General features: G+C 42.5%; 1 protein-coding gene across 2 annotated transcripts in view; it reads left to right on the top strand.

The window, feature by feature from the left end:
- Window positions 1-23769, top strand: part of RSU1 (Ras suppressor protein 1) — a 226388-nt gene that overhangs the window by 16734 nt on the left and 185885 nt on the right. Inside the window, exon 3 of one of the 2 annotated variants that reach the window (XM_004049102.4) lies at window positions 18739-18789. The exons of the other annotated variant lie outside the window; for it this stretch is intronic. Within the exon in view, the coding sequence (XP_004049150.1) occupies window positions 18739-18789 (51 nt within the window). The remainder of the gene's footprint in view (window positions 1-18738; window positions 18790-23769) is intronic. 2 annotated transcript variants of the gene reach the window in all.

Below are 23769 nucleotides of genomic sequence, written 5' to 3'. Positions count from 1 at the left end.
CAAGGAATAAAAACTTCTTAATGATAGCCCTAGAGTTTGCAATATACATTTACAATTAATCTTAACTCACTTTTAAATAACACTGTGCCACTTCAGAGCCAGTGCAGGTAACTTAAAATCAGACATTTCCATTTCCTTCTTGTTGTCCTTTATAGAATCGGTATCATTCATTTCAGTTATCTGTAAACTATAATCAACCAACACGCCTGTTACGCCTTTTGTAATTATCCCATTGTTCTTAGATATTTTGTCTTACTTTTCTCCTACTCTTCTTTCTCTTTGCTTTTCAGTTTAGGAAGTTTCTGTTGACATGTCTTCAAGATCACTGATTCTTTCCTTGACTGTATCCATTCTACTAATGAGCCAGTCAGAGGCACTCTTTATTTCTGTTACAGTGTTTGTGAACTCTAGCATTTCCTTTCAATTCTCTCTTAGGGCTTTTGTCTCTGCTGACATTACCCATCTTTTCTTGCATGTTGTCTACTTTTTCCATTAGAGCTCTTAGCATATCAATCATATTAATTTTAAAGTCCCAGTCAGATAACTTTAAAATGTCTGCCATATCCGAGTGTGCTTCTTTTGCTTGACTTCTCTCCTCAGCCTTTCTTCTTTTTAGAGTACCTTGTAATTTTGTTGTAAGCCAGACATGATGCATTGGGTAAAAGGAACTGAGGTAAATAGACTTTTAGTGCGAGTTCTCACATTTTTGTAGCTTTGGGTGTCAGAGGGTAAAATTTTCTCTTGTGTCTTCCTTGTGTTTTCCTCCCCTTTTGTCTTAGATTTTCCCTGTTGAATCCTTAAATACTGTGTGAGCCTTGAACTTCTGCCGTGATTCCGTATTATTTTACAGGACGCCTTCTGATGAGAAGGCATCGGGAAAAGAGAAACGTTCTGTAATCCTGTGCTTAGATCTCTCTAGTGAGCCTGTGCCACTTGGCTGTGACCTTCACAGCTGTTGCTCAACTCCCCACTGCTACCAAATTGAGACAGGAACGTGTGAGCGGGCTGGAGTTGGGTATTTCCATTGGTTCTTGTTGGTCAGGCTCTGGTAAATCCCAGATAGCCTAGGCTCTGCTAAATCATTTCTCCGTTTGTTAAGGAGAGCAGAATGCTTTGGGCTTCTTTCACAGTGGTTGCTCTTCTCCCCTTCCATGAAGCACAGAGGGATTTTTTTTTTCTAAGTTTTTTCACCCTTAGAACCTGGTAGGGCTTTTAGAGGTAAAACTCAGCAAAGTACAGGAGACCCCTTAAGACTGGGCCCCCAGGAATTTGTTGTTGTTTTTGTTGTTGTTGTTGTTGTTGTTTTTAATCTCTCAAACTAGTCTACCACTCAGTCTCTGGCAATTCGGCAGTTACCCTTGAGGCATCCCTAGTGGTTGCTGGCTCCAGCAGGTATTTCTGCTCCTAGTATGCTGTGATTCTCTGTGTTTGCCTGTCTCTAGATTTCGGTATGGTGGTTTGCCCTGTGACCTGAGTTTTCTAATGAATCTATGGAAGAGTTGTTTGTTTTCTGTTTGCTCAGCTTTCTTCTTACTGTGAGTATGGTAGTGACAACTTCCAGAATCTCTATTTGCTAACCAGAAACCCGATACATCTCTAATCTGGTATTAATTTTGGAAATACGGCTCCCTGCTTTTTAGAATTTGAACTGTATCTAGATTTTCAGCACATATAGCCATTTCCTATGATACAGTCTCTCCTTTAGCTCTCACGTAGTCTTAGTTCTACAGGCACCCCTATCTTTTATGCGCATTAGGAATTCTTAGGACAATGTATCTCTAGTTATTTTGATTGTCTGAAGCTTATACTCTGGAATATTCCTCAGAAAGGTATCAAGAGAATAATCCCAGAGTTTTTTCTGTGGATAGTACATAAAAATTTGTGTTCTTTTTACATGAAAGTCAATTTTACAGGTATAGAGACTCAACAGTTTCTTTTCTGGAGTGTAGTCGATGTGTTACTCTATTTCTTCTGGCATAAAGCATTGTCTGAAAGTCTGGTGATACAATTTTATTTCCTGTAATTTTACTGGAGCATGACTTGGTGTAGGGCGTAGGTCATTCTGGTCTGATTATTTCCCAGGTATGTAGTATGCTCTTTAAAGTTTGAAAATTGTATTAGTCTGTTTTCATACTGCTATAAAGAACTGCTCAAGATGGGTAATTTATGAAGGAAAGAGGTTTAATTGACTCACCATTCAGCATAGTTGGGGAGGCCTCAGGAAACTTACAATCATGGCGGAAGGGAAAGCAAGGTGCCTTTTTCACAAGGCAGTAGGAAGGAGAAGTGCTGAGCGAAGGGGGAAGAGCCCCTTATAAAACCATCAGATCTCATGAGAACCCACTATCGAGGGGACAGTATGCGGGAAACCACCCCCATGATTCAGTTACCTCCACCTGGTCTCTCCCTTGACATAGGAAGATTATGAGGATTACAGTTCAAGATGAGATTTGGGTGGGAACACACAGCCTAACCATATCAAAACTTTTAAATACCTTTTATTTCAAGAAAGTATTTTTATTGTGATTTTTAGTCTATGAGCTCTTTCCTTATGTTCTTCTTTATGGTTTTCTGGGGTCTGTATGTTGATCTTTTTGCCCATCTTTAATATTTGTCACTTTCGCCCAGATCCCTGTTCTTGCTTCATTTCTTTGTTTTAAAAGAAATCCCTTATGCCTGTAATCCCAGCACTTTGGGAGGCGGAGGCAGGCATATCAGGTGAGGTCAGGAGTTCGAGACCAGCCTGGCCAACATGGTAAAACCCCGTCGCTACTAAAAATACAAGAATTAGCCTGGCGTGGTGGTGGACACCTATAATCCCAGCTACTCTGGAGGCTGAGGCAGGAGAATCGCTTGAACCCGAGAGGCGGAGGTTACAGTGAGCCGAGATTGCACCGCTCCACTCCAGTCTGGGCAACAGAGTGAGATTCCATCTCAAAAAAAAAAAAAAAAGAAGAAATCTCCACTTTAACTTCTGTTTCTTGTAAAGTATTACGTATTGTGTTTATTTGCTCTTATATGTCTTTGAATTTAGCTTTCATTTGTGAAATAATTTTTTTTGTTTCTAATTTTTTTCTTAAGGTTTGTCCCTTTATTGCTGAATTTTTGGAAATCAGATTTATGTTTCTGTTTTATGTCATGTATCATTGTTGTAATGTCTTTTTACCTTGTTTTGAAATAGTCAATTATAGTTTTGCCCTGTTTTCTGGGCATCTTTTTGGTTAGTGAGTTTTCATGGTCAATGATGTTCTTCTACACTTTCTTTTTCCTTTTATTCCATAATAACGTTATGGGATTTGCTCCCAATATTTTTTATGTTGCTCATTTTTAAATGAAATTAATTGTCCTAAACTTTCAGAGGAAGGCTTAGTTCTAGATAGCTTTTCTAACTTTACAGAGCTCTGTCCTCTGGTTGATTTTATGTAGTTTTCAGAAATACAGTGGCTTGCTTTCAGATGACTTGGTTCAGTCCTTCTGCCCACTTTTATCTGGATCTTCTCTATCCTTGGTCTCTTTTTCTCTCTCTTTTTAAAAGTGTTTTATTTTTACTTCTCCTTGTGGAGTAGGGCTACCCTATAGGCAGTGTGCCTCTATCATTGGTCTCTATTATTTCTGTCTTATCTAGCTTTGATTCTAGGCCCTGTCCTGCAAGGGAGCCCTAGGTGGTCAGTTTCCAGGTCACAGGGCCTAGACTTGTCCTAGTCCATCAGACCCTACTGCAGGCCCTGCTGTTGGAATGGGCAAACCCTTCCTAATTTCAGCTGCTATTCTCACAGAGGTCTTCTGGGCTTTCTGGTGAATTTGTTTAGCTATTCGGGGGTTCTCAGTTGTCAAGTTTGTTAGTTGCTCCTTGGGTTCTCTCTGCTTTCATCACATGCATGCTGATATCATGCCAATCTTTGAGTTACTGGTAGCTTGTCCTCATCTACTTGTATTTCAGAGTTCTTTGTGGGGACACTTTATAACCTAGTTTTGTTGTAAATTGTGTCCTTGAATTTTTTCTTGCTGCCTAGTTTCTCTATTTTGATGTAGGGTTTCAGGATTCCTAAAATCTGCCATGCTGCCTCCACGTTTCCTGCACCTACACTTTTCCCTCTGTGGTACAGTGGGAAAAATAAGCTTCTCCTCAAATGAAGGATAATGTGTATGTAGTATCTGATGCAGACCAGGTACTCAAAAAATGATCATTGTGATGAACAGTTTGACAATTTCATACTTGTTGAGCTGAGGCATAGTCTGTTTTGAAGCTGCCATTGTGGGAGCTCTGATAAGAGGGGGATTTAGGGGTGAAGAGTCTAATGGGCCTTTGGGGTGAGGAAAGAACAAGAGGGTGAGGGTTTGTGGGTGTCATTGATGGCAGATTTGTTTGCAGTGTTGAGAGAAAGGCAGAGGGAATGGACTGGAGCAGGACTGGGAGAAAAGACATCACACACAGTGAAGACCTAGCGAGGCCCTGGAGCAGATCAGAAGAAACAGACCTAAGTTTGACTTAGGGGCTGATTGATGATCAGTGTCAATCTAGGTGACTGGTTATAGGATTGGAGAAGGCAACACTTGGAGGCCAGGATAAGGGATGACATGTGGGGAGAGAATCAAAATCCAAGGTTACAAATAATGGTTGAGTTGCCTACGAGACCAAATCATGTTTTGCCTTCGGGTAAGAGCAGGTGGCACACCATGGTCTTCTAATATTTAGTGACTGTTGAGGGACTTAGAACTCTTAGAGCTCCAAGAGTCATGTGGCTTTTGTACAGGCAGCAGGTTTAGGATTCCAGCTCCTCCTGCTTGGAAAGAAGGTTTACTTTTCCCAGGGAAATGTGGGGCCAGGTTCAGGTGAGAAGTATGGGGGAAGGTTGAGGCAGACGCAGAGAGCTGCTGCTCAAGGGGAGAATGGAGAGTCATAGAGAAACATCTGACATCAGCCCCTGGGAAGAGGGTGCCGGCGCCTCACCTGGGCGGCTTGTTTAGGGGTCCCGGGGCTTGAAGATACACCCGATTTTCTGAAATGCAAAGTGTGCACAGTTAATACCACTCATGTCTTAACTTTGGCAAAAAAATAACCTATGTACTTAAACTCCTTCTTGTCTTTTGAACATCATAAAATGCCATGCAGTTGGCAAATTGTGGATGCAACCGGTGGCATATTTGTTTAGTCAGTAAGACAGTATCAGAATTAATCAGCTTCTTGTTTGGAAACAGCTTTTAGGGGGTTCTCTCTGCTTACTAGTTCTGAAATCACAGGCAAGTTACATAACCTCTTGTGTCTCATTTTTCTCATCTAAAATTGAGAGGGAAGAAGAGACTACTATTGCCTTGTAGGGTTATCGTGAGAAATAAATGAGTTGATAAAGTTCTTAGAACTGTGCCAGTCATGTTTTAAGCATTTGGTAAGCATTAGCTATTGTTGTTTGTTATTACCTTATTTTTATTTATTTATTTATTTATTTTATTTTATTTTTTTTTTGAGATGGAGTCTCACTCTGTCGCCCAGGCTTGGGTGCAGTGGCGCGATCTTGGCTCACTGCAACCACTGCTTCCTGGGTTCAAGCAATTCTCCTGCCTCAGCCTCCCCAGTAGCTGGGATTACAGGCACCCACCATCACACTTGGCTAATTTTTGTATTTTTAGTAGAGATGGGGCTTCACCATGTTGGCCAGGCTGGTCTCGAACTCCTGACCTCAGGTGATCTGTCTGCCCCGGCCTCCCGAAGTGCTGGAAATACAAGCATGAGCCACCGCGCTGGGACTGTTTTAACATTTTTGATTCTAGTGAACACATATGTAAGTGCTCAGCACAACACAGTGATGTAGTGGTCATTACATAAATAATCTTTTTTCTCTCTTTTATTTGTTTCATTTTAAAGATGAGGAATTTGTGCTCCAGAACAATCCAGTGATTTTTCTCAGGATCTCATGGGATGACAGGGCAGGTCTCACCTGCTAGGAACTGTGCATTCTTTGCTTTGCTTTTGTGTCATATTTTATTCTAGATAGGAAGGAATTTTCCGTTCAGGTCTATATTATTTTTATTATGGTTGGAATTGCTGTCATAAAGGACATTCCATCCAGGTGTCAATAATAATTTTCCAGTTTGCAAAGAAGAAGCTCAAGATTTAGAATCTGGAAACCTTGATTGTACTCTGTTCTGATTCTGCTGGCCCGTGGAATCTTAGAATACCTTTACTTCTCTGGCCCACTGTTTTCTTATCTGTAAATTGAGGAGCTTAAGTTCTTTGATTTCTAGAGTTCCTTTGGCTCCAACGTTCTACAACCATGATTTCTAAAACTACATATATTTTGTGTTACACAAATAAAATAGTTTATGCTAGAAAAATTAGTCAATACAAACAAGCCAAAAAGAAAAAAGAAGAGACAGAGGAGGAAGGTAGTTAGAAATAAAATAAAATGGTCTCTGGTCCTTGAAGGTTTTATTAACCCTAAAAAAAATTTCAGGCACTTCCCTTTTAATGGGAGTTTCAAAGCAAGCTTACTACTTTTATGGTACAAGTCTGCCTGTCAGAGTTCTCCAGAGAAACAGAATCCATAGGCAATATATATATGGACATTTATTATGGAAATTGGCCCAGGTGATTATGGAGGCTAAGAAGTCCCATGATGTGCTGTCTGCAAGCTGGAGAACCTGGACAGTTGGTAATGTAATTTAGTGCAAGGCCAAAGGCTGGAGAGTCATAGGAGGGGTGCGTGTCAGTGATGCAAATCCCAGAATCTGAAGGCCCAGGAACCAGGAACTCTGATGTCTGAGGGCAGGAGAAGATGGATCTTCACGAATTCTCCCTTCCTCTGCCTTCTTATTCTACTGAGGCGCTCAATGAATTGGTTATTGCTCACCTGCACTGGCAAGGGTAGGTCTTCTTTACTCAGTCCCCTGATTCAAATGCTAATCTCTTCTGGAAACACCCTCACAGACCCTGGAAAAGAACATTTTACCAGCTATCTGGGTATCTCGTAGCCCAGTCAAGTTGACAAATAACATTCACCATCACTTTCTGTATTGCATCCTAGTGTTTTATTTCATCTCCTTATTGCAGAGGAAGCTCATTGAGGGCAGCAGCTGCATCTCACTCATATTCTATCCCTGTCCCACCAAAGAAGTACAGTGGCTTGCAGAGTAGTTGTAGCTCACCAAGTTTTGTTAATACTGTCCAGTGACTGCATATCTTAGGTGGCTTACTATATTTTTCTCTTTAATTCTCTCAGGCATCTTCAGAAATAGTTTTTCTGTGTATTTTTTCCTGGAGCAAAAACTATGTGTTTGGACAGGAATGATGTGGGCTCCATAATTTAAATACCAGTGTCTTGGGTCTGTCTGTCTTCTTTCTCCTTAATGTCCTAATGGACTCATAGACCCCAATTAGTGACCAGCTCATGGGGGGTTCTCAAGATAGGTGAATTTGCTGCTATTATGTGTAGAAACAGGGGCCATCTTTTTTTTCAGTTGTCATTTATGTTCAATTGTTTTGTCATTGATTGAGAGAGGACTTAATTGTGATTGATAGACCCTTTATCTATAAATAGTAGAATTCAGTCAAGTATTCAAAATCTCAAGTATTTTGCAAACTTACTACTGAAGAGTTTCAGTAAACCTGCACACTAATTAGTTGTGAAATAAGGAAAAGCTTTCATCCCACAGTGATATTTTAAAAGTTTTAGCTTATGAACAAAATTCAGAAGAAAGCTTTTTATGATTCTGGGTGTGTTGGTGAATATGATAGTTTTATTATTTATTGATATCAAATATTTTATTGTCTGTCTTCATTTTAATACATTGTCAGAACCTGCATACGTAAGTAGATCCTGAATCTGTGTCCTGCTACCAAGGGTGAAATAACTTCAGCCATGTGGCATGGGCAGGCGTTTTAAGCAGCATTACGGAGATGCAGAGCTCAAGTTGGTCAGCATTGCTGACCAGTGCTGACATCTGGCCAGCTTCCACATTCCTGTGGAGCCTCTGATGAGGGTTATTTAAAGCTGTGGCTGTTTCTAGTCCACCAGGGAACCAAAATGGAAAAGCCATTTACACCGTGCTACATGTAAAGATCCAGTTACTTCTTTGGGGTCTAGAACTCTGGGATGATTTGCATTAACGTGGCTGTCTCTGTGCACCACTGCCGAGGGTTCTGTCTACAGTGCAATTCGTAGAATCTTGGAGAATTGGAATAGTGCAGCCTGCAGTGCTAAAACAAGGCGGACTCCTTTGAATATTCTAGAAGGTATGGTGGTTCTTCTAGCATGTTACATTTGAAACCACAAGAGGTGTGAAAAAGCCCTGGCCGGGCGCGGTGGTTCATACCTGTAATCCCAGCACTTTGGGAGGCTGAGGCAGGTGGATCATGAGGTCGGGAGTTCGAGACCAGCTTGGCCAACATAATGAAACCCCGTCTCTATTAAAAATACAAAAATTAGCCAGTTGTGGTGGTGCGTGCTTGTAGTCTCAGCTACTCGGGAGGCTGAGGCAGGAGAATCATTTGAACTCGGGAGGCGGAGGTTGTAGTGAGCCGAGACTGTGCCACTGCACTCCAGCCTGAGACAGTGAGACTCTGTTTCAAAACAAACAAAAAAGTGATGAATCCTTTGCAGATAGCAAAGGCCTTTTTAGTGGCTTCCATTCAGAATGCACAGTCTGTGAGCTGAACTGGTGATTGCAGTCTAGTTTTTATGACCAAAGTTACAGAACCTTTCATTTAGAGTCCAAGATGGCCAATGCTCACCCATGAGAAGATCTTAGAAACTTCCAAGTTCCGTATCATTTTGTGTGTTTTCAGGCCTCATTTCCCGTGTCTCATCCTGGCTTTGTTCGCCCTCATCTGTCTGGATGTAAGTGCCATTCTGTGACACTAGAACTTTTTCCCATCTCTGAAGTTCTACTAAAGGAATCATTTGCTTCCTAGTTTGCCAGATTGAAAACTATGGAGACAAGTTCCAGAGTTCCACATCTTTGTGATAAGTTGGGCCACCTTGGGAACGAGTCTGTAATGTCATCTTACAGGGCTGTGGATTGTATCCTGCTTATTTTTTCTTCCTTGTATTGTCTACTTTATCCTGAAGAAGAGGAAAAAGCGGGACCTATTTCAAATACTGATACCTGCTTCCATGAGTTATCTAGACATAATGATTCTTTCTCTAGGAGTTTCAGTTTTTCGATTTTTCTTTTTTTTTATTTTTTTTTGTTTTTTTGAGACGGAGTCTCGCTCTGTCACCCAGGCTGGAGTGCAGTGGTGTGATGTCGGTCACTGCAACCTCTGCCTCCTGGTTTCAAGCAATTCTTCTGCCTCGAGTAGCTGGGACTACAGGTATGCACCACCATGCCCAACTAATTTTTTGTACTTCAGTAGAGACGGGATTTCACTATGTCCTGAAATCCTGAACTCCTGAGCTCAGGCAGTCTGCCCACCTCGGCCTCCGAAAGTGCTGGGATTACAGGCATGAGCCACCACATCTGCCCAGTTTTTTGATTTTTTTTTTTTTTTTTGACAGGTGGCTCACGCCTGTAATCACAGCACTTTGGGAGACCAAGTCAGGTGAATCACCTGAGGTCAGGAGTTCGAGACCAGCCTGGCCAACATGGTGAAACCCTGTCTCTACTAAAAATAGAAAAATTAGCTGGGTATGGTGGTGCACGCTTGTAACTCCAGCTACTCAGGAGGATGTGGCATGAGAATTGCTTGAACCTGGGAGGTGGAGGTTACAGTGAGCCAAGATCATGCCACTGCACTCCAGCTAGTTCTTTGATTTTTCTGAATTTACTCCATTAAAATACTGACCACTCCTTCCATGTTATATCCTGTATTAGTATGTTCTCACACTGCTATAAAGAACTACTTGAGGCTGGGTAGTTTCTGAAGAAAAGAGGTTTAATTGGCTCACAGTTCCACAGGCTGTACTTGGAAGCATGGCTGGGAGGCTTCAGAAAACTTATAATCATGGTGGAAGGCGAAGGGGAAGAAATCACATCTTCGTGATGGGAGCAGGAGAAAGAGAGGACAAATAGGGAGGTGCTAACACACTTTCAAACAACCAGATCTGGTGAGAACTCACTCACCATCATGAGAAAAGCAAGGGGGAATCCACCCCCATGATCCAGTCACTTCCCACCAGGTCCCTCCCTCAACACAAACGATTACAATTCAACATGAAATTTAGGAGGGGACACAGAGCCAGACCCTATCATATGCCTTCCCTGTTTTTCATCTCTGTGCTCAGATAAGCCTGGGATTGATTCCATCACCCATGAGTTGTATAGGTCCCCTGGGTGCATGGTGTACTCTCTACCCTAAAGCATTTCTCAGTTTGTCATCCTACGATAAGTAACATCTCTTTCTGAACTGCCATTGTCTTTGTAAATCCAGCTCTCAGTGTCCATGATTCTTTTATACCTAGCGTGTTAGGTGGTTGGTCCATATTCTCTGTTCCGTAAGTTGGGTGGTCGTGTAGCTTATCCTCCAAACCGGGACATTTTTTAGAGGGACAGCTGGTATAATCCAAGACCATTCCAGGCTAATCAGGATGTGTGGTCGAAGCTGCCTCTAAGAGAATCTCCAAGGTAGAGACGGCCGGCGCTCTGAGTGTGATCAGTAAATATCCAGTCAATAAGTGCCTGCGTGAGTCCTTGATTGTCTTTCTTTTGAAATTATTGAACCAACTAGTTCCTTTTGAGCATTTTCCTGCTGATTCCCTTCCTGGCTCAAGAATAAAAAAATCATAAATCACAGGGACAGTGCCAGCAACCTCACCCTGCCCCCACACCCCACAAATGCTTCCCTCCCAATGATTTTGCTTCCCTCTGTTCATTTTGGCCAGATCCAGCGTTCACCTAAATAACATTCCTATAGAGGCTAGAGTAGAATGATAACCAAGGCACTGTAGTATTTAACTGTGCACGTCAACACGTTTTCTTAGTTACTGAGTTGAATTTTGAAATGTATTCTGCTCTGAAAATGCCCGGGCAAAGCATAGTTGAATATTGCTTTAGGAATTTTAATAACAGTTTGTTCTCACTGCTTTGGGGGAGCTCATTCTGAATGGTGTCTGGTTAGCAGGAGCATTAGAGGATGTTATCAACACAGCAGAAAATCTACCAGGTGTGATTACGGTCAGCAAGGCACCAGTAGCGGGTCAGTGGTACACCCTGCTCCCATTTTCCCGACACGTTCAACGGGGGCAGCTTTTGTACTTTTAAATAACCCATTCTATTTTGGTAGACCTTTTCTCCCTTCTTTTCTAACAGTGCAGTTTCCATACAAGACTCACAGTGACCTCACCATTCCCGAGTGGAAAGGAGTGACTGGTTGTATAAATACGTCTGTCTCCACTTGGTCTTTGCCTGTCCGGGCTTTGTGGGGGTCTGTTGATTCTTTCAGCTTAACTGCCTTCCCTGCAGACCCGACCTGGAGTCCTTTGTTGCCCTAAATATTTTTCTCAAAGATCTTTTATTAACTTTTTCTTTTCTGCTCTTGTTTTTCTTCCTCTTACCTACTTTAGCATGTGGCCCTGTGGCAAGAGTGAGAAAGAAAAATACATTCTAGTGGTGTGATCGGGTGAAGCAACTACTGAATTTCTCTTCTCCATTAAAGAAAAAAAAAAGAAAACACAACTTTTAAACTTTTTTAGTTTCTCTCCTGCTAAGTGTTTGTTGAAAGGACACAATGAAATGACTGAAAAGAACCAGTTTTCCCTCATTAAATCTGTCCTTGTGAACCTGAGCTTGTGAACTTTGCACTTTTTTGAGAAGAGCAACATTTTTTTTTCCTCGCTAATTAGTTGCTTGTGCTATTTTCGGAGAAATTAAGGGAAGATAGGAGTACCTTCAGTTTTCTTTTGACTTCAGTGACTCTCAGATGGATGGTCTGCAGGTGTGAGACACTGCTAATTGTCTGCCAGTTTCAGCTCACCCATCTTTCTTGGTCATAAAACCCCTAATTTTTAGCTGGCACGTGGTCACCCAGAAGCCAGCCTTGTAGCTAGGCATCACTGTGTTACTGAATTTTGATTAATTGCTTATAAGTGGAAATACCTTGTACAACTTCTTGGAAGTGTCCTGAAGGAGGAAGCCTTCTTTATCCTTTCCTTTTTCCTGAGAGGAATGTAGATGTGATGGCTGAGCTCAGGCCGTCATCTTGGACCTTGAGGTGTGTTTTAGTCAGCTCTGGCCGTTATAACAATAATACTATAGACTGGGTAACTTAAACAACAGAAGTTTTTTATTCGTGGTTTTGAAGCCTGGAAAAATCCAAGATCAAGGTACTGACGGATGCACTGTGTCCGGTGAGGGCTCTCTTACTGGTTTGTGGAAGGCCACCTTCTTGTATCCTCACCCAGTGGAGGAAGAGATCGTGTCTCGCATGTCTCCTCTCATGAAGGCACTAACCTCATTCATGAAGGCTCCACCCTCATGACCTAATCACCTCCCAAAGGCCCCGCCTCCCAATACCATACACTGGGGATTAGGGCTTCCGTATATGAAATTTTTGGGGAAAATTTTCAAATGTACAGTCCCTAGCAAGGTGGGAGCCATGCATGGGGGATGGCTTGGTAACAGGAAACCAGGGGCCTCTGGACTGCCTATGAGAGAAACTCCCGTTTTGTGTAACTCCTGTTGAGTGTGGTTTGCTCTTACATGAAGCTGAGCATAGTCTTAACTGATACATCTATGAATCTATTTAATAATCTTGTTTGTTATCAGGGATTTCTGGGGAGATTTTTTTCATGTCAGACTATACATCTCAGGGATAGAGCAATGCTTTGTCTGGTGGACAGAAAAATCTGAACTCAAAGAAATAAAAATGTGTGAGATTTCTGCAGCGTATAAAATCTTAACCATGATGTGGGAAACCACTATCAGGATTCTGTTTAAAAGCCACAAAAATGCTTTTCTTCTTCCCCTTGGCCTCTCTCTGTCCCATTCTGTAACAATTCGGTCCTAAAGCCATTAACTGGGTGTATTAGTTTGTTTTCACACTGCTAATAAAGACATACCAAGACTGTGTAATTTATAAAGAGAGAGGTTTAATGGACTCACATTTCCACATGGCTGGAGAGGCCTCACAATGATGGCAGGAGATGAAGGAAGAGCAAAGGGACAACTTACATGGGCGCAGGTAAGAGAGCGTGTGCAGGGGAACTCCCATTTATATAACCATCAGATCCCGTGAGACTTATTTACTGTCACGCGAACAGTATGGGGAAACTGCCCCCCATGATTCAGTTATCTCCATCTGGCCCCGCCCTTGACATGTGGGGATTATTAAAATTCAAGGTGAGATTTGGGCGAGGACGCAGCCTAAGCATATCAGTGGGACAGGAAAACAGAGGCGTTCAGGGGTGGCCTGCGGGGGAGCATTGGCGCCTTGGTGAGGAGAGCAGCCATGTGGGTTGGGCAAGTCAGGGCCCAGGCAGAGTGAGGAGGGCGTCCTGGTGGAGGTGGCCTGGCATGGAGTTTAGTATCAGGGCAGAGTGAGGAGGAAGGGGTGATGGGGAGATTGGTTGCTCTACATAGTGGAGCACGTGTTGGATAATTGAAAGGGCTGGCAAGATTCCACAGCACCTGCTCACGTGAAGACTTAATAAAAGCACAAGAGGTGGTTCAGCTGTAGGAAGAAAGCACAAGGCAGCATCAGTGACCCAAGAGACTCACTGGTGTGGCTCCAAAGGGCACATTTTTTCTCCAGATTATGAACCATCAACATGTGTCCAAGGAATCTTGGTGTCAGGAGAGCCTGGGCAGAAACATCAAGCACTGTCTTCTGTGCTTGGCCAGTCACCAAGCCAACCCAGGCCCTGTGTCCAGGTGTAAGGCATCGATCCGATCTGCCCCTCCCTGAATGGTCTAAGCAAGGTGGCTCTGGGGACCACCAGGGGCGTTTTTAACTTTAAGCTGGCCCACTCCTCCTTATCTTGATTAAGAATCAGTACCAAACTTCCAGGTGTCCTTGCAGATGAGCACAGAGCTGTCCCGGTTTCACTGTAAGATAACCATTTTATGTAGCTCTATATAGGGGCATTTATTAAATAAGTAAACGGTTTAAAGGCCAAGGAAGCGGAGTTCTCGTCATTAGAGGAGAGAATTACAAATACGGGAAGGGAGAAAACTAGAATGAGCCCTGAGATGTATTGGAATTGAGTAGATAGGGGTGAACGTAGGGTGTTTAAAAATAGAAGTAGACAGTGAAATCAGTATAGGTGTTAGGAGTGTGTTATTCCCTAGCTCTGACCACTGAGAGGGGCCGAGGGTACCTAACTCCCCCCCACCCCAAAGTAATGAGCACATCTAGTGCCTGAATTTTGGCTTATAAATATTATTTCCCACAAAAAGGAACCAGAGATCATGGGATAAATGGCTGATTCCAGGGCTGTGGCAGAAAAAATACAAGATGAACCTGAATATCTTGTGTCAGAAGGCAAGAAAGTGCTGCAAGAATGAGGGCATGTGTCGAAAGGACTAATAAGCCAGCTAGGATGGACTCATACTGGCCAAATCAGGGGCAATTTAACCATCACTGTAAATAATAATGATAGATTATAACCCGTCAGCTAAAATAGCAAGCTGCAAAGCCATGCAAGTATAACTAAATAAACCATGATCTCCCAGCACCAATGCTGTTGACCTTTTGGACTGGACGATTCTTTGTCATGGGTTGGGCTGCCTTGCGTGATGTAGGATGTGTGTCAGCATCCCTGGCTTCCACCCACTACACCAGTGTTTTACACTAGTGCCATCCAGCAGACAAAGAATGCCAGTCACCAACGAAATTTTAGATTTTCTAGTGGCCACAGTTGTTACAATCCAAAATGTCTCCAGACATTGCCAGATATCCCAATTGTGGGGGTTGGGGAAGTTGCCTTGATTGGGGACCAAAAGACACAATAAGCTTAGAGTTTGGTGAGGAACAGGATATTGACATTGTGTCAAAGTACCCTTCGTGCTTTTCCCAAATTTACTAATTACAAGAGGGGAAAACAAGACATTGACAATGGAGAGGCCAGGCAAACTTCAGCGATCAAAGTGAAGATCCTTATCAATGGGATAAATGGAAGTCGTGTGTCCTAGGTAGGGTGCCATGACAAGAGCACAGTGTTTCTGCGATACCCCTGCCAAAGATGCTGATACGATTTGGATCTGTGTCCCCACCAAATGTCATGTGGAATTGTAATCCCCAGTGTTGGAGGTGGGGCCTGGTGGGAGGTGACTGGATCACGGGGGCAAAGTTCTCATGAATGGGTTAGCACCATCCATCCTGTATTAGGGTTCTCTAGAGGGAAAGAACTAATATGATATATATATATATTATATATGCATATATACGTATATATATGTGTGTGTGTATATATATGTGTGTATATATATTTATATATGTATATATATAGAGAGAGAGAGAGAGTGTGAATGAGTTTATTAAGTAGTATTAACTCACACGATCACAAGGTCCTGCAATAGGCCATCTGCAAGCTGAGGAGCAACGAAAGCCGGTCCAAGTTCCAAAGGTGAAGAACTTGGAGGCCAACATTCGAGGGCAGCAAGCATCCAGCACAGGAGAAAGATGTAGGCTGGGAGACTAAGCCAGTTTAGCCTTTTCAGACGCTAAGCCAGTTTAACCTTTTTCTGCCTGCTTTATATCCTGGCCATGCTGGCAGCTGATTAGATGGTGCCCACCCAAAATTAAGGGTGGGTCTGCCTTTCCCAGCCCACTGACTCAAATGTTAATCTCCTTTGGCAACACCCTCACAGAAACACCTAGGATCAATACTTTGCATCTTTCAATCCAATCAAGTTGACACTCAGTATTAACCATCACACCACCTTTGTACTGTATAGTGATAGAGTTCTCATGAGATCTAGTTGTTTAAGAGTGTGTGGTACCTCCTCCCAACCCCCTACTTCCTCCTGCCCTGGCCACGTGGTATGGTTTGGCTGTGTCCCCATCCAAATCTCATCTTGAATTATAGCTCCCATAATTCCTACATGTCGTGAGAGGGACCTGGTAGGTAACTGAATCATGGGGGTGGGACTTTCCCATGCTGTTCTTGTTATAGTGAATAAGTCTCACGAGATCGAATGGTTTTATGAAGGGGAGTTCCCCTGCATACGCTCTCTTACTTGCTGCCATGTAAGATGTGCCTTTGCTTCCTCTTTGCCTTCTGCCATGATTATGAGGCTTCCCAGCCATATGGAACTGTGAGTCCATTAAACCTCTTTCCTTTATAAATAACGCAGTCTCACTTTCAGGTATGTCTTTACTAGCAGTGTGAGAACAGGCTAATACCCCATGTGAAGATACCTGCTCCAGCTTTGCCTTCCACCATGAGTTCCCTGAGGTCTCCCCAGAATCAGATGCTTCTGTGCTTCCTGTACAGCCTGCAGAACCATAAGCCATATAAACTTCTTTTCTTATAAATTACTCAGTCTCAGGTGTTTCTTTATAGCAATGCGAGAATGGACTAATACAGATGAATAAATCAAGAATCAACAAATGACAAATCTCCAGCCTGGGCAACAGAGTGAGAACCCATTTCTTAAAAAAAAAACAAAACAAAAAAACATTTAAATCAAGCAAGCATGGTGCTGTGAGCCTGTGGTCTCAGTTGCTTGGGAGGCTGAGGTAGGGGGATTGCTTGAGCCTGGGACGCTGAGGCTGCAATGAGCTGTAATTGCACCACTGCACCCCAGCCTGGGCAACAGAGCAAGTCGTGTTAAAAAAAAAAAAAAATTCTACATAGAGGGACATAATACAAAACAATTGCCCCTGCAATCTTCACAATTGCCAAGGTCATGAAAGTCAAGGAAAGAGAAATTCTCAGCTTAGAGGAGACGACAAAGACCTGACAGCTACCTGCAGCATGAATTCTCAACCAGATCGTATTTCTTCCCTAGAATAAATGATTGGGACATTTGGAGAAACTTGAATGGGGGCTAGGATTAGATGGTCCTCATGTACTGGGTTAACTGTTTTAATGGTTGTATTGTGGTTATGTACATTTTTGCTTGTAGGAGGTATACCATAGACTTTATGGGGCATCAGGCCAGCAGCTTAATCTCAGTGGCTCAAGCTGGGAAAACAGGTTTTTGTATTGCATTTTGAACTTCTCTATAAGTTTGCAATGGTTTGAAAAAAAAGAGAACATGCAGCCGGACTCAGTGGCCCATGCCTGTAATCCCAGCACTTTGGGAGGCCAAGGTGGGCAGATCATGAGGTCAAGAGATGGATACCATCTGGCTAACATGGTGAAACCCCATCTGTACTAAAAATACACAAATTAGCTGGGCGTGGTGGCACGCACCTGTAGTCCTAGCTACTGTGGAGGCTGAGGCAGGAGAATCGCTTGAACTTGGGAGGCAGAAATTGCAGTGAGCTGAGATTGCGCCGCTGTATTCCAAACTGGCAACAGAATGAGACTCAGTCTCAAAAAAAAAAAAAAAAAAAGCAAAAGTTGTGGTCAGTAGAAGTGATGCATATTTTTTTCAAAGCGTGCTGAGCCCCAACATCGAGACTCTTCCTGAGAAAAATTTTTGTCTTATCCGTTTAAGGAAAAACCTCTACTGCATTAATAGAATGTTCTTAAAGAAATAATATTGGAGCCTGGATACAGTGGCTGATGCCTGTAATCCCAGCACTTTGGGAGGCTAAGGTGGGAGAATTACTTGAGCCCAGGAGTTTGAGACCACCCTGGGCAAAATAACGAGAACCACATCTCTACAAAAAATATAAAATTAGCCGGGCATGGTGGCATGCGCCTGTGATCTCAGCTACACGGGAGGCTGAGGCAGGAGAATCATTTGAACCTGGGAGGTGGAGGTTACAGTGAGCTGACATTGTGCCACTGTACTCCAACCTGGGCAACAGATTGAGACCCTGTCTCAAAAAAAAAAAAAAATTGGAAAAATTTAGACATACACACACACACAGACACACACGCACACAGAGACACACGCACATGTGTATATGCATATGTGTGTAAATGCTGACACATGCAGTAAAGTTTTAGACCCCAGAGTAGAGGGCAGATAATTTCTCTATTTTACTTTTGTGGCTCTGTATATATTTTCTTTATTTATAGTTAGAAAAACCATTCTTTAAGCAAACCTAATCTTACTGAGCAGATTAAACCGCCATGATAATGTTTGAAGCTGGAGAGCAATCTGCATTTCAAATCAGTGCTTTGAAATGTCAACCAAAATATGTTTAGAAGAAATTGTGAAGGGTTTTAACTCTGATCATCTGATAGCATGGGGGAGAATTTCTGGATGGGCACGGAACATAGCTGAAGCAATAACACTGGCGGCCTTCTGCTAGATAAAGTTTCTGTTTGGATGAAGTGGCTTCAAAAATAATAATTAAAATTTTTTAGCACAAGGTAAGGCCCCTGTGCACCTCTGCCCCCTTGGCTGGCCTTTCTGACTGGCACAGATAATTGAAATGGATCACTAACGGCTGGGCAAGCAGGCCGGGGCGCCACGCAGAGCTAACTGGCCCTCCTCATGTTGGATTCTGTAACATTAATGTGATTAGCTCTAACTTGCTGAGCTAATTGCACCGTTAGTTGCATGCCTTTTCTTCCTTTGGTTTAACATTGAACAGATCGTGTTACATGAATCCTAGCTTCTATTTTGGTGAGCGATAATGCTTCAACCTGTGAAAATAACTTTGCTGTTTGCTTTGTAGGAGTACAGGTAGAATCCGGATACAGTGATATATTTACTGACTGACTTTTTTTTTTTTCTTTTTAGTTACCTTATCCCATATCACACAACTGGTCCTCAGCCATAACAAGCTAGCAAGTAAGTGATGTTTCTCATTTGTTACAGTTTCTGACATTTAGGTAATCCTATGGCACTGCTGAGTCCGTTACTGTTTCCTTGGAAGAAACTAATGACGAATGATTATTTGCAGAAACCTTAGTTTACTTTGGTGACACTAAGATGAGAATATTGTCATCCTGTATTTTGTCCTTTTGTAGTTAGCTCTACTTTGAAGATTCTTTTCTTTTTTTTTGAGACAGGGTCTTGCCGTGTTACCCGGGTTGGTCTTGAACTCCTGGGCTCAAGCGATCCTCCTGCCTTGGCCTCCCAAAGTGCTGGGATTACAGGCGTGACCCGTGGCGCCTGGCCTGAAGATTCTTTCTTATCATGTTTATAAACCAAAGAGAAAAAAATGACACTGTTGCTCTGGAAGTGGTTCCATTCGGAGATAGTAAATGCTATGCTGACCTGAACTGCCAGACCATTGGTGAGCATTTCATGAGCAAAACTTACTTGAAAGCATTGAAAACTTGAAATTATTAGAACGAGTTCTTTGTTTTCATTTATATTTCCTCCTCAAAAGGAAAAGTTTTAGCTGTTCAATACACTTTCTGTCCCTGCTTGATGGAGGAAAAGATGCAAAATTGTGTACATGATATACCTTTATATCTGCATTTTTCAAATTTTTGAGTCTGGCTTCCCCAAAAGAAAAATTCTGCTGGGCATCCATAGAGCCCCACAGTAGACGTATCTGCTTAGCATACAGTAGGATGAATGCCTATTTTTATATGACTATCTTGTGTGCATGATGGGCCATTTTCTTCGTAGAGCTGTGGCTTTAAAGATTTTAATGACAGGGACCCATGCTCCTTTCCCATTCCTAATGACTGTCAGTTCTTTTTCTTGCCATTTTTCTTGCAGACTTGAATGATTTTCTAATCATGTGGCAAGAATTTGTGAAGGAGCTTTCCGAGTCCAGTGAAATTGAGCAGAATGTCATGTTGAGGGATTTGTGTCGTGAATTTATGTGTGTATGTGCATTATATACAGCTTGAAGCGATGTCACAGAGCTGTTGATTATTGAGAATTAAGAGTGGCAGTAGGGTCCCCTCATGCACAAGAAACAAGCGGATTAGTTCGTTTTTAGCCAAAGCGCATATTTGTAAGGCAAAGGCAGAGTGACGGCACAGTTGTCACACTTAAGTAGTGGTGGCCACAAAAGTCAAAAGTGAGACCTACAAGTCATGTGTGGTCATTTTTGTAACAGGTAATTTATTGCCGGTTCCATTGTTTTTCTGGGAAATGGTCCCGTGGTCCACAGAGACCCAGTTCTCAGTTCAGAAGGGATTCGTGGTTTGTTTTGAAGCGTGGACCACATGATTCCTAAATCCCCCAAGATTTGTGAGCAGTAATAACTGACATGCTCTGTTGTGTAGTTTATTCAAGTATTTCTTAATTGCTAAGCTTATTATTGTTACAACAACGATATCTTGTTTTGCTTATCTTGTGCAAACCAATTTACACAAGAAAGCAAAACTGGCCAGGATCAGTGACCGATGCCTGTAATCCCAGCACTTAGGAAGGCTGAGGTAGGAGGATTGCTTGAGCCTAGGAGTTTGAGACCAGCCAAGGCAGCATATTGAGATCCCCATCTCTACCAAAAATCAAAAAATTAGCTGGACATAGTGGGTCCAGCACCTGTGGTCCCAGCTACTCAAGAGGCTGAGCCCAGTAGGTGGAGGTTGCAGTGAGCCATGATGACGACCCTGCTCTGCAGCCTGGACGACAGAGATAGACCCTGTCTCCAACAGGAAGAAAGCAAAACCTTTATTTCTATTATATCATTCATTGATCTCTTCTTTAAAAACATCTTTCAGATCACTGTAGTTTATTTCTTTTTACATCTTCACAAAGATAGAAATCTCAGGAGTCAATGGATCAGTTTCTTCCTCCAGGCATTATAATATTAGGTTAATTTAGAGGGGCATATTTATATGTGGAGTTACATTGTGTTGGCCATTCAGGAGACTGACTGTGAAAGAATCCAAACTTTATATTTCTGCCTTGCCAGTTTTTTTTTCCTTTTCTTCACTCCATTTGAGACACTCTTGACCTAATCCAGTAAACTCTAATTAATAGTCTTGGTAAATTCTGTTTCAAGCCATCCTGAGTAGTGTCACTGACACCCGATCTGTCTCAGTAAGGTCAAATTAGCATCCTTTACTATTTTTCTGGCATTTAAATGAATGACTTTGCTATGGTTTTTCAAGTGTTTATAGTAAATATGTCCATTTGATGGAAATATAAATATGCATTAAATGTAAGTGGCTAGGCACACCCTGCTGTCACTTTTTATGGTAATCAGTGTCTTTCACTTTCTGTTGTTTTTAATAGGGACCAGCTGACAACGCCACATTAAAACCACAGGGACTCAAAAGATAACTCCCCCACCCCCTCACCCGGCACTGCTTTTATCTTGCAAAAGTATTCATGTTTTTCTCTTAGTATGCCAATTACACCATTCTCTGACATTTCCACTTATGTACTCATGGAAGGAATGAATGGTTTACTCAAACTGGGACATTGATTTGGGGACACTGTTGACTCCACTGACTTAAGATCTACAGGGTTATTGAAACAGTGTGGCGCGCGGTTGACTTGCCTTTTCTTGCCAAATTTGGCCTTGACGTGTCCACCCAGGGCAGTAAAAGTGAGGCGACGAGGAAGCTGAAAGTGGGATCTGTGATTCTGAAATTCCTCAAGAATCTGGGAGCAGAAATTCCTGAACTTTTAAATACTGCAGTTCATAAAAATATTAATGTATTGTCAAGCTAATTGCTGTTAATACTCCAAGACTATTATGGTGACACTATTTGAATTTAAACCTGGGAGGTTGGGGCAGTGTTGATGGGTTTTTGAAGTCAGCGGGGGACTTAATCTGTCTGTAGCAACTTTCCTAGATATGTATATATGCATGATGTGTTTAAGGAGATGGGAAGAATAGTTGCAAGTGAATTTTTTTCTTCTGCCTTTTTGCTATGAATGGGCAGGTACTGACTTTGAATGCAACAAAGTCATTGGCAGAGTCAGAATGCAAAGCCATCCTGGCCCATTGGGAAGAGTTTCAGATTAAAGATCCTTTCGGAAACAATGCTTTCTTTGAGCACCTGCCTGTGATGCAGTACGCACCTGGCAGAAGGCTGGCTCACTCTCATGCACTCACTGTCCCTCTCTGCCTTTCAGAAACTGCCCTAATCTGCCCCACATCCCATGCCAGCCTCTCCTCTTCATTTGCTGCTCTAGGAAGATGGATCATCTTCTGTCCCCCCGTAGCCCTGCCTCTGGGCCCAGGATCTACTCCTGCCTGCCTCTCCTCCTCCCTCCTCCTCTCTACCAGCCTCTCCCCATCCTCCCCTGGGGGCCCCCTGGCTGGTCTGGCCCATCTGAAGCCTTTCCTCCCCAAACTCTCTTGCATGTAGACTCTTTAACTCCAGCATGGCATTCCCTGTCCTTCTCTTCCTTTGTGTTTTTTTTCTCTCTCCAAATAGATGGTCAGCTTTTGTGGAAGCAGGGATCATTTCATATTCTTCCTGAATGCCTGTGACTGGGCACTTAGTGGCTTCGCAGTAATTACCTGTATAAACCGAGTGTTCATTGCTCCCAGGAGGTATGTGAATGACAGGGAAGGGCAGAGAGGAAACTGCTGGCTGGAGAGAAAGTGGGGAACATTGGGATCAGATGGTTTCTTTGGGATTAACTGGTATAGGGACTTGAGTAGATGTGGCCGCCACAGACTTCTGTTTCTTACTCGTTGTGTGCTCATTTCAAACATGGTAGAGCGTGATGCTCTAAAGATACATGACCTTCAGCCTGGGCAACATAGCAAGACCCCATCTCTTAAAAAAAACATGAGCCAGGCATCTCAGCTACTGTGGAGGCTGTAGTGCGAGGATCACTTCAACCCAGGAGTTTGAGGCTGCAGTGAGCTGTGATTGTACTACTGCACTCCAGCCCGGGTGACAGGGCAAGACCCTATTTCAAAAAAAAAAAAAAAGGTATATGACCTTATGTCCAATAAATGATGGCCATCTCATCTTTACACTCATAGAGCCAAGGAATGATGGGCTGTGATGTGTTACTCAGGCACACAAAGGACTCGCAGCCAGGGAAACTGTTATGACCACTCAGATGCGTGGGAAGGCAGCAATAATGCCGAAGGTCATCTTCCTGTGTTTCTTTGCTTTTCCTTCCTGCCCCTGGCCTCTGTGGTTACCCTCCCTTTCAAGCCACTGTCAGCTGAGTCTTTTTTAGTCTGCTCCTTAATCCAATCCCTAGGTTTTATGGTGTTTTGGAAGTGTGAGCTTTGTAAATGCTTTCCTACTTGTTTTTTGTTATTAAAAAGGAGTTTCTTTTGGGGACAACCATTTTAAGACTTGTCCACTAGAGGTCACTGTTGAGACACATATGTCTCCTCCAGGTTTTGTACCTAAAGATTAGAAACCAACTTTGTTGTGAGAATAAATTTTGTGCAGGCTCTCCGGCCCTGCACCACAGGGCATGTTGCTATTGCTGCTTACACAGTGCAGTTTTTACCACATTTAAGGTAAATCCTTATAGAAGGAGGTATGCTGTGTTTTTTGTTCTCCTACCATGAAAATATTCAGTTTCACGTATCATTTTTTAGTGTTTATTATGGCTACTTTCTCATATTAGAAACATTTCTCTTCCTCCAATATCCTTACATTGAAAGAATTATACTGCTTTCCATAGTATTTTGTATTAGGCATATCTGAGATTTTTTTTTTTAATCTGTGGAAGAAAGTTTGAAGTATTTATGTAACCAGATTTTAATTCAAAAATAACTGTAAAAATCAGGAAAATGTGTATTTTGTGCATATTTATGCTGATTCGTATACTGCTCAATTCCATTGTGTTGGGGAGAATATGAAATGAATGTACAACAGGAAATGAATTGCATTCTGTAGCAGTGATAAAACAAGCTCTGGGCATTACGTTTTT

This window comes from Gorilla gorilla, chromosome 8, assembly GCF_029281585.2.
Source record: "Gorilla gorilla gorilla isolate KB3781 chromosome 8, NHGRI_mGorGor1-v2.1_pri, whole genome shotgun sequence".
NCBI lineage: Eukaryota > Metazoa > Chordata > Mammalia > Primates > Hominidae > Gorilla > Gorilla gorilla.
The sequence above is the reverse complement of the archived record's forward strand: the minus strand, read 5'-3'. Positions and strand labels throughout refer to the sequence as shown.